Raw genomic sequence first — 11,980 nt, 5'->3', positions numbered from 1 at the left:
TTTTAAAAACAACAAAAAACTCTGAAAATGTTTAACCAACATCTACCTCTGAGAAAATTTTTAATAGGTATATTGATATTTTGGCAGCCACTGAGTTGAAATTGCAAGCATACGGATATAGGGATATACATACTTTGGCAGCTCTTGATTTGAAAGATATTTTGAGGAGTTATTATTCTCCTGCTTTCAAAGAGAATTCTCTTTATTTTTTTTTTAATTTAATGCTCATTTATTTTTTGAGAGACACAGAGAGAAAGAGTGCAAGTGGGAGAGGGGCAGAGAGCGAGGGAGACAGAGAATCCAAAGCAGGCTCCAGGCTCTGAGCTGTCAGCACAGCGCCTGACGCAGAGCTCGAGCTCACGAACTGTTCTGAGCTGAAGTTGGAGGCTTAACTGACCGAGCGACCCAGGCACCCCTAAAGAGAAATCTCTTTAGATGATCCCAGACTGACCTATCCTATTTTTGTATATCTTTAAGTAAAGCATTCCAAAAACTTTGGAGACTACTAAAGTTCTTAGTAACCTACATTTGTTGTATGTAGTAAAATACACGTAACACAAAATTTACCATTTTGACCATTTTTAAATGGACAGTTCAGTGGCATTACATACATTCATATTGTTCAATCATCACCATTATGTATCTCCAGAACGCTTCATTTTGCAAAACTGGAACGCTGTATCCAATGAACAATAACTTCCCATTCCCTCCTCCCTGTAACCCCTGGCAAACACCATTCTATGTCTCTATGAATTTGACTAAGTATCTTACTATTTGCCTTTTTGTGATTGGCTTATTTCATCTAGAATAAGGTGTTCAAGGTTCACCTATGTTTTAGCATACATCAGAATTTCATCTCTTTTTAAGACTTAAATATACTCCACTGTATGTATATACAAATCCTTATTGAGATTGGGATATTAAAGTGTCCAACTATTATACAATTGATTGTACAATTGTCTATTTGGTCCTTCAATTCTGTCAGTGTTTGCTTTATATATTTTGATAGTCATTATCAGGTATGTACATGTTTACAATTGCTGTATCTTTTTGCTACATTAAAACTTTTAATAATATATAATGTCCTTCCTTATATATTATAAACTTTTTCTATTATAATATCATCTGATACTAGTATAGCCATTGCTGCTCTCTTTTGATTAGTATTTACATGGAACATCTTCTTTTAGCCAAATAAAAACACATAATTGTTATATACTGTAAGCCTGCTGGAGATTTATTAATTCATATGTCTTGGTGTATCTCAATGACTTGGCAATAATTATTGATAGCTTTTTCAGTCTTTAGTAAATATCAAATTGCTCTTTTTTATTGCTTATTGTATTTATTTTAATTAGTTTTGTATATAACACACTATTAAGAAAAAGCTTTTTAAATCCTAGATGAGCTCTCTGTTGCTATGAACATTCAAGGGACATCACAGGGAGACCACATCTAAGACATTCCAGGATAATCTCAACGAGGAGCAAGGGAACTTGACGAAGCTCCTGAGTATTGAAACAATTGTAGAAGATGTGTTCTTGGCTAAATTATCAGGTTAGGAGAAACAGAAATGTGAACTCTGCAGACCCCATCAATATCAGAAGTATAAGAAAGTATTTTTGTTTTATTTCTGAGAAGGATCCAATGCTATTCACTCAAAATCGTACATTAGGGAATTCTACAAATTACCACTGCTCAAAGCAAAGCACACCTGAAAGACTACAGAATATACAGAAGAAAGGTTGTTCAGAAGGATGAACCTATTACCTTTATGTTGGGGTGTAGACGCATTAAAGTCCTCTTGCTGTATTCACTATTGATTCCAAGAGCGAGTTCCACCTCTTTGTAGAGCATTATGAAGATTCTCACCCCCTCTTGCTGTCACAAGAGAGAACACAAGGAGGAATGAGAATTTCTGAAAGTAGGTTATGCTTTTTCTTGTCTTTTTCTTGCCTGTGTATTATAAAGTTTCTTCTATAAACAAGTATAATAAGATATTTAATGAAAAATGTAATACGAGAAAGTGAAACATAAGTATATATTAAGATACAAATATAACAAAAATGTATCTCCCTTCCATTCTTAGGACTTGTCATACCAAGACAGAGTGTCAATATTTGAAAAGGCTGAAATGGTAAACTTACCAGTGAAAAGTGATGGTCTTATACCTGTGAACATTTTCAAACACTTACACAACATTAAGGAAAGTGTTGGCCTGATTCAGGTTGCAGGATTAGGGTTTTTGATTTGTTTTTACTACACTTCCATTAGTTAAAATAGCAGTGACAAAAAACTCTGATGGCAATAAATCACACTAAATATCCCTTAAATGTTTCTGAAGTATTTTAATAGAATTTTTCTTTATTAAAAATTACTTAAGTAAAAAAAAAACCATTTCTTTATCTTCAAAGATGAATATAGTGATTCACATTTGGAACTCATAATTACATCATTAATGTCTATTTGTGACATGACTTCTTTGGAACTTTCTCTAATGTTCAAAAATCCCTAAGATTTAGCAGCAGCACAAAATTAACATCGATTCAACCTTAGACCTTGGACTTAAAAGAAGACAAATAAGGCCATTGTGAAGGTCAAATTAAATCAAAAGTGCCTGATAAACTTGAACATGCTATGTTAGTAATATTTGTATTAGTATTAACTATCAAAAAGACAATGTTGTGGTGCCTGGGTGGTTCATTTGGTTAAGTGCCCAACTTCTGCTCAGGTCATGATCTTGCAGTTCGCAGGTTTGAGCCCTGCATTGGGCTCTGTGCTGACAGCTCAGAGTCTGGAGCCTGCTTTGAATTCTGTGTCTCCCTCTCTCTCTGCCCCTCCCTCACTCATGTTCTGTCGCTCTCTCTCAAAAATAAATAAATCAACTTTATAATAAACAAATAAATGCAATATTCTTTTAAAAAAAGACAATGTCTAATAGCTGGTAGTATAAAAAAAATAGTATTTTCTCCGCTAGTTTGGATAGTGATAAGGTTTTAGCTAAATTGCCCCACACCTGAATGTCCTTCCTCTTCTCCCTGTCTAGTCACACAGTCCCCTCACCAACATACAGTTAAGAATGTATTCCTCCAGGAAATTCTTATCTTATTTACCCCCACTTCTTATATGACCTTTTTACTTTTTAGGTTTGTATCCTCAGTACTGCTGTGCAATTTGCAACATTTGAATTTGCATTCTCTATATCCAGCAGCTCTGAAGCCATTTTGAAGCATACTGCATACATATTGGATAATGTATCTACACCTAGGCATTTAAAATCCTAGAGATAAAAGGCAAGAACTTGTACACAGTACAGTACTTTATAAAGCCTTAGAGATACTGGCATATGAAATAAACTATAGTGACAAAGAGTAATTTAATTACAATTTAAATTAACAATCCATGGTAATTAGATATACTTCATAATGGAAATTTGAGTCATTAATTTAAGAAGCCAATTGGGTCGAACGCAACTAATTTATAAGAATTGGTTATTTTTGCAACACTATAAAAATATGAAGTATCATAGGAGTTAATATTTTTAAGTTGCAGGGTACAAAATCTTGGAGTACACCAAATCTATATATATATAGTTCCCCAATATTGGTCTGCCAATATTAAGAAGCATGTTTTGGCCATTAAATCCTTATAAGAACATATCCCTTCAAAATACTCACACTCTCGGTGTGCCTGAGTAACTCAGTGGGAGAAGCATCTGACTTTGGCTCAGGTCATGGTCTCATGGCTTGTGAGTTCGAGCCCGACATCAGGCTCTGCTGACAGCTCAGAGCCTGGAGCCTGCTTTGGAATCTGGGTCTCTGTCTCTCTCTTTGCCCCTCCCCTGCTTGTTCTCTCTCTCTCTCTTTCTCTCTCTCTCTCTCTCTCTCTCTCTTTCTCTCTCTCTCAAATAAATAAGCATTCAAAAAAATTTCAAAATACTAACACTCTATATTTCTTGGTGTAACATCTGAAAAGTGCATACATTTTTGGAGGAATATACTTAAATCTATGTTCTGAGCTGCATTAAGGAAAGTCAAATGGGCGATGGATATTAAGGAGGGCACCTGTAGTAATGAGACTGGGTATTGTATGTAAGTGAAGAATCACTAAATTCTACTCCTGAAACCAATATTGCAATGTTAACTAAAATTTAAATTAGACTGTGAAAAGTAAAATGCATTCTGACCCTGAAAAAAAATAGGATAAAAAAATATATATGTCATCCTATTTCTCTGGTTAATAGCTGACTTTTGGAATTTTCTTATTAGTAATTAAAATTATGCAACTATTACTGCAACCAAGTGCATAAGGACAGACCAGATAAAGAAATAAGGAAGTGAAAGTGTAGGCAAGACATGAACAGATTAGCTTCTAAGAGTTCAGTCACTTAGTGCTCTGCAATGAACCACTGGTGGAGAGCTCTAAATGCAAACTAGAACATTATTTTTTCCCTCTAGTGTTCATATACACTCTGCTATTTAGGTATTTTAGGATTTGGTACTGAATAACAGTAACACAAAATAGCCTCCCATTTAAAGATATAGTATAAAGTCTAAAACCCAAAATTGCAACCCAAATTATAAAACATTATACCTGACATCTTTCGTCACGTTTATTTTAAATGAATGAAATTGTGCTTCTTCAGCTTATGAGATTACCATTCTTGAAGGATAGTAGTTGCAATTTAGACCCTGGCCTGATTCTTTTTTTTTTTTTCTTATTTATTTATTTATTTTTTAATTAATTAATTTTTTTTAATATATGAAATTTATTGTCAAATTGGTTTCCATACAACACCCAGTGCTCATCCCAAAAGGTGCCCTCCTCAATACCCACCACCCAACCTCTCCTCCCTCCCACCCCCCATCAACCCTCAGTTTGTTCTCAGTTTTTTTTTTTTTAATTTTTTTTTCAACGTTTATTCATTTTTTTGGGACAGAGAGAGACAGAGCATGAACGGGGGAGGGGCACAGAGAGAGGGAGACACAGAATCGGAAACAGTCTCCAGGCTCTGAGCCATCAGCCCAGAGCCTGACGCGGGGCTTGAACTCACGGACTGCGAGATCGTGACCTGGCTGAAGTCGGACGCTTAACCGACTGCGCCACCCAGACGCCCCTGTTCTCAGTTTTTAACAGTCTCTTATGCTTTGGCTCTCTCCCACTCTAACCTCTTTTTTTTTTTTTCCTTCCTCTCCCCCATGGGTTTCTGTTAAGTTTCTCAGGGTCCACATAAGAGTGAAACCATATGGTATCTGTCTTTCTCTGTATGGCTTATTTCACTTAGCATCACACTCTCCAGTTCCATCCACGTTGCTACAAAAGGCCATATTTCATTTTTTCTCATTGCCACGTAGTATTCCATTGTGTATATAAACCACAATTTCTTTATCCATTCATCAGTTGATGGACATTTAGGCTCTTTCCATAATTTGGCTATTGTTGAGAGTGCTGCTATGAACATTGGGGTACAAGTGGCCCTATGCATCAGTACTCCTGTATCCCTTGGATAAATTCCTAGCAGTGCTATTGCTGGGTCATAGGGTAGGACTATTTTAAATTTTCTGAGGAACCTCCACACTGCTTTCCAGAGCAGCTGCACCAATTTGCATTCCCACCAACAGTGCAAGAGGGTTCCCATTTCTCCACATCCTCTCCAGCATCTATAGTCTCCTGATTTGCTCATTTTGGCCACTCTGACTGGCGTGAGGTGATACCTGAGTGTGGTTTTGATTTGTATTTCCCTGATAAGGAGCGACACTGAAAATCTTTTCATGTGCCTGTTGGCCATCCGGATGTCTTCTTTAGAGAAGTGTCTATTCATGTTTTCTGCCCATTTCTTCACTGGGTTATTTGTTTTTCGGGTGTGAAATTAATTAATTTTTTTTTCAACGTTTATTTATTTTTGGGACAGAGAGAGACAGAGCATGAACGGGGGAGGGGCAGAGAGAGAGAGGGAGACACAGAATCGGAAACAGGCTCCAGGCTCCGAGCCATCAGCCCAGAGCCCGACGCGGGGCTCGAACTCACTGACCGCGAGATCGTGACCTGGCTGAAGTCAGATGCTTAACTGACTGCGCCACCCAGGCGCCCCAATTAATTTATTTTTTAATTTACATCCAAGTTAGTATATAGTGCAACAATGATTTTACGAGTAGATCCTTTTATGCCCCTTACCCATTTAGCCCATCCCCCCTCCCACAACCCCTCTAGTAACCCTCTGTTTGTTCTCCATATTTAAGAGTCTCTTATGTTTTGTCTCCCTCCCTGTTTTTATATTATTTTTGCTTCCCTTCCCCTATGTTCATCTGTTTTGTCTCCTAAAGTCATCATATGAGTGAAGTCATATGATATTTGTCTTTCTCTAATTTTGCTTAGCATACTACCTTCTAGTTCCAGACCCTGGCCTGATTCTTACAGTTTTCTACTGACCTGCATAACTAATGGATTTTTGAAATAATAGAGATGTTAACACTAATGGATTACATTATTACCCTCCATTTATTTTTTAATTTTTTTTTTCAACGTTTGTCTATTTTTGGGACAGAGAGAGACAGAGCATGAACGGGGAAGGGGCAGAGAGAGAGGGAGACACAGAATCGGAAACAGGCTCCAGGCTCTGAGCCATCAGCCCAGAGCCCGACGCGGGGCTCGAACTCACGGACCGCGAGATCGTGACCTGGCTGAAGTCGGACGTTTAACCGACTGCGCCACCCAGGCGCCCCTACCCTCCATTTATTAATGCCTTACATTTTCTTCTATATTTTGTCTTTTCTCATTGAAATAAATTAACTCCAAAGGAAATAGGGTAGAGACTTTTAAGTCTTTTTAGCTTATATACAAAAGACTAATAAGGAAGTAAGAAAACAGTTCATTTTAGGTAATCTGGTTTACAATTATTTACTTATATCTGTGTCAGAATGAACAGTTAATTAGTGACAAGATTTCTGTGATCATAAAGCAATAAATTCCTCTTCTTTTGGTCAAAGTATTACAACACTATCATAAACTCTAAACTACAAAGGGCAAAGGAAAAATGTTTCCTGACAATGAAGGCATTTTCCCGGTCATAATAGTGCAGCCTTACACAAAATGTGAGAAATAACTGTGCAAAATGAAAGCCAAATTAGAAAAGAAAAAAGGACTGATGTGAGTTCTGTAATTTAAGGAATGCACATCTGAAGCATCCAATGTTTTACCAATACCTTTTCATGACCCTAGGGGAAATTACTTTTTATTACAGAGGAAGAAGTAAAGTATTAATAGGCCAAGTAGAAAAATGAATGGCCTGGAGGGGATTACGCAATGTCATCTTTCTCATCTCTGCTGAAGTCACGTAACCCAAAGGTTAATGGAACACATGTCACACTATAAACACAGAATAAACTTCGTAAAACCAGAGTTTCAAAAGTTGAAAGTTCTGACCTCTTTTCTAATTAGTTTTGAATCAAGTAGAGCAGACATAAGAGTATACATAGTAGGAATTTTTAGGAACTTCACATATACAAAATACATGTGAAGACAATAAAAAGTAAAAAAATTTTATAGTTGACATCAAAGAGACTTTTTTGAGTCCATTGTTTTCTCTCTGATTACTCAAAATACTGTAGTCAAAATATTTTCTAAAGGCAGCCAGGTTTGTCTCCTGCCTCGAGACAGCTTAACTTATGCATCCCCAGGATAATCACCAACTTGATCATTTGTCAAGGACTTCTGCAGAGTGTGCAATATTTGGGGAAAATGAAAAATAAAGGACAGGAGATCACATCCTCACCATTCAATGTAAGCAATGTGAAAAAGTACAAATGCTCCTTTTTTTTTTGAACCAGTTCTATTTGAAGCATAGTCTTCAAGGTTGAAGATCTATTTTTCCTTTCCCACATATGCCCTTCTAGCCCACCACTTTGATAAGATCCTGTTTGGTTTTCCTGTGTGGAGATGTGATTATCTCATTTGACACACCTGAACATCTTTTCCTCCTAAATGATCACTGATTGCAACTCTAGAATGTGGCTTGTGGTCCAGGACAGAAAGAAACTACCTCACAACAAAATCACCCCTGAGGACCTAAACCCTTTTCTGTAGGTCTCCAGGTGGCTGCATTTGAAGATTTTTTTCAGTGCAAGTCCCATCAGAAATATCATGTTCCTAGGGCGCCTGGGTGGTTCAGTTAGTTAATCGTCTGGCTTCAGCTCAGGTCATGATCTCACCGTTTGTGAGTTTGAGCCCTGTGTTGGGCTCTGTACTGACAGCTCAGAGCCTACAGCCTGCTTCGGATTTTATGTCTCCCTCTCTCTCTCTCTCTCTCTCTCTCTGCCCCCCTCTCTGTCTCGCACTCTGTGCATGTGTTTCTCTCTCAAAAATAAACATTAAAAATTTTTAAAAAAGAATCATATTTCTAAGGTTGAAATATACACATTGGGTACATGCATACAGTTGCCATAACTACGATGCACTTTATTTCAACTCTTGGGGCAGTCCATGCAGACGTGTGGGAAACCCTGCGATGCTGACTTGAGCCATAATCAGCCTCTAAGTCAAGGTTGGCTTATGCTATTTTAAATGATAACACTGCTATTCAAAAGGCAAAAGAAATAGGAAATTACCAGTTTGGCTATCACCAGAGAAACAAAATACTGTATTTCTTCCATAAAAACAGCCATTGTAAGAGATGTTTGCCTGTATCCTGGCTATGAGGCAGAGACACAAAATTCCTCCCCCCAAATCTACACAATGAGATAGAAGAAAAAAAAATGTATTTATTTTAATCAACCTTGTGGATCTCTGGGATCCATTAATGTAAGAATAAATGTTATTTTTTCAACCCAGTACTCTGTGAAAGTAGTGGCTTTCAGAAACTAAATAATTTAGGTGAGACAGTGTTTGTAGGCATAGAAAATAACAATTTACAATGATCTGGGTATTAAAAATTTATGACCAAAATAATATGGTATAGCTAAATTAAGGAAGAGCAATTCTGCCAAATGTACCACTAAAAAATTAATATTTAATAATATTACTATTTCCTTAGGAAGTTGTTTTTTTGAGAGAGAGAGAGAGAGAGAGAGAGAGAGAGAGAGCGAGCGCACAAGAGCAGGAGAGAGGGCCAGAGGGAGAGGGAGAGAGAGAATCCCAAGAAGGCTCCATGCTCAGCTCAAAAACTGATATAGGGCTCGATCTTATGACCCTGGGATCATAACCTGAGCTGAAATCAAGTAGGATACTCAACCAACTGAGCCACCCAGGTACCCCTCCTTAGGAAATTTTTAAAGTCATTACGTGCAATTTAAAAATTCCAAGTTTCACAAAGCAGATGGAATTGAAATGAAGCACCATTATCAGGCAATAGTATTTACTTGGCCATGGTGTTCACCTAGGTCCTCACCAGGGTTCATGGGCCATAAAAGCAAAGAAAGCCCACACTAGTGATAGAAAAGTCAACTAGAGAGTAGCCTGAGGGGAAAACAAACATATGAGAACTAACACAACATGGAGGGCCAGGCCTGCAAGATCTTTAGAATCTTTCTCCTAAGCCCTGCTCAGGCATTTGCTAGCTTTCTGGAATTTACTAAGATATCCTGTAGGCACCTCACACTCAAGTCAGCTGGAATTTAGCTCATCGAACCCGAGTTCTTTCCACTTCTTCCCATTGCCAGACTCACCTTCCTAATACACCATTTTGATCAGATCACCAGACTCCTCTACCAGACTCGAACCTTGCCCAGTCACTTCCTACTTTCTTCCATAAAGTCCAAACGACTGACTTGGCTCGCAAGCCTCCACATCTGGCTGCAACAGCCTTTCCAGCTTGATCCCTCGTCGTACTTACGCTAACACTCAGCTATAATTAGCCTTGTCACTTTACTGTGACTGACAAAGCCTTGGGAATTCCTGCCTCCGGAATGTTTCCTCTACACCTAGAAACTTCTTCCTTTCATTTAAATTTTTTCCTACACCTAGAAACTTCTTCCTTTCATTTAAATTTTTTTGCCCATCCTAAATGCCCTAAATTCCTCATATTGTGAGGGACTTCCCCACGAGAGCTTCCCATAGTAGGCACTCAACAAATACATATTGATTGAAACCTACAACAGTAAAGTGTTGGATACGTACTATGAAGAGAGGAGTTACTAGTATGGTTGACAATTGCTAGGCCAGACTGGAACAACTTAACTAAAATGGAATCTTGAGGAGAGATGGGAAAAACGCTGTTTTGTGGAGAGAAACGTGGAGAAGGCTATAGCTCATTCAATATGTAGAAGGAAGTTTGATAAGGCTAGGACTAAACCTGGGACACGAGTCCTTCAGCAAGCCTTCCATGGGCAGGGATGGAGTCCTACTCACATTCATGGCATCTTTAGTAATTAGTGTAGTACTTGGCTCCTAGGAGACACTCAGTAACTTTATGCTGAATTATTTATTTAATGAACATACAAATAATGCTTTTGAAGACAGAATTTCCAATTTTGTGAATGGAATTCTTTTGAGGCAATGAATTAGACTAGCCATGAAAATAATGCTGTTTGGCAGAACATGTGTCTGAAATAAAGCTTATTCTTCTTTTTCCATCAGTATTAGTGAGGTCTGACTATATCTATGGATTATCTTTAGAAATCTTAAAGGCATGGGGAAAGACACTGAAAGAGGGAGGATGGGTAAACGGGGAAAGCAATAAGAGAACATGGAGAATGGGAAAGAAGAAATGAGTCACAACTATAAGAAACAAAAATTCTTGTTTTTACCCAATTACCCAGGATCTACAAATTATGTTAGAATGTTTAATGATAGAATAATAAAGGGGCACCTGCGTGGCTCACTTAAGCATCTGACTTCGGCTCAGGTCATGATCTCCTGGTTCGTGAGTCTGAGCCCCGTGTCAGGCTCTGTGCTGATGGCTCAGAGCCTAGAGCCTGCTTCGGATTCTGTGTCTCCCTCTCTCTCTGCGCTTACCCACTTGCACTCACTCTCTCTCACTCACACACACTCTCTCTCAAAAATGAAAAAAAATCAATAAACATTTAAAAAATGATAGAATAAAAAAGCTTAAGACAATTTCAAGTAATAGCAGAAAAATGCTGGCACTTCCTAATTTGGACATGATTAATAACAAATCCAGATCTATTCTAATTTTACTTAATTTACCTTGGTTGAGAGCCAACTATATAAAAACATTCATTAGAAATAAGAATGTAAAGTAGTTATTGATGAGCCTATACTGTTTCAGTTACTTTTTATACCAAAAAGAATACACTCAATGCTTACCCAGAATCTACAGGGTCAACTGGAGAGGAGACAATTCCACATTTTTACCATGAACTGTCTCAAAACTGGAACCAAAGCAACACCAATTCTTACTGCCCTTCTTTTTGATATTCTTCTACATTATCTTGGCCCCAACTGAATGAAATCATTCTCCTAATGACTTTGTATTTTGATCAAATGGCAGAATAATGAATAAAAAATAAAATGCTACATTTCATTTCACCCTTTATTATTCAATGATAAAATCTTGTTACAGTTTTTTTGCCTATAAAATTAACTGCCTGTAACTGATTAAAAATCAAAACTTAGAGTTCCTGATATAATCCATGCTGTGAATTAGGCTAACATATTTATGCAGTCAAGAGTAACAGGAAAAAAGAACCAAATAAACTTGAAAACCACAAATATTCCACTTTTTATCAAACTCTAAAGAAAAAAGCTACGCTTACATATGACGGGCTTTGAAAAAGAAAAGGTATTTCAGAAACAATAAACATTGAAAAAATTACACCAGCCAAGGTTTGGAATACGTACTGCTTTTCGTTTAAGAATGCAGTCCAACCTCCAACGATTTCCTTCAACCACCGGGCGTTTCAGGAAGATTTCTGGACTCAACCTGAAATCACAAAAGCAAGAGTTTTAAAAAGTAAAATGAAGGTAGACTTAGAGAACTCAGTGACTTCTTAAAATGTAATAACATGCATGTCACAGGAGTCCCAGA

The 11,980-nt window shown here is 37.5% G+C and overlaps 1 protein-coding gene across 8 annotated transcripts in view; it reads right to left on the bottom strand.

The window, feature by feature from the left end:
• Positions 1–11,980, bottom strand: part of PLD1 (phospholipase D1) — a 209,934-nt gene that overhangs the window by 78,476 nt on the left and 119,478 nt on the right. For all 8 annotated transcript variants that reach the window (XM_023260401.2, XM_019840111.3, XM_045037268.1 and 5 more), the window contains 2 exons: positions 11,794–11,875; positions 1,771–1,881 (listed from right to left, as the gene is read on the bottom strand). In XM_023260401.2, the coding sequence (XP_023116169.2) occupies positions 1,771–1,881; positions 11,794–11,875 (193 nt within the window). The remainder of the gene's footprint in view (positions 1–1,770; positions 1,882–11,793; positions 11,876–11,980) is intronic.

The sequence above is a fragment of the Felis catus genome, chromosome C2 (genome assembly GCF_018350175.1).
Source record: "Felis catus isolate Fca126 chromosome C2, F.catus_Fca126_mat1.0, whole genome shotgun sequence".
Taxonomy (NCBI): Eukaryota; Metazoa; Chordata; class Mammalia; order Carnivora; family Felidae; genus Felis; species Felis catus.
This window is presented reverse-complemented; position numbering and strand designations above follow the sequence as displayed.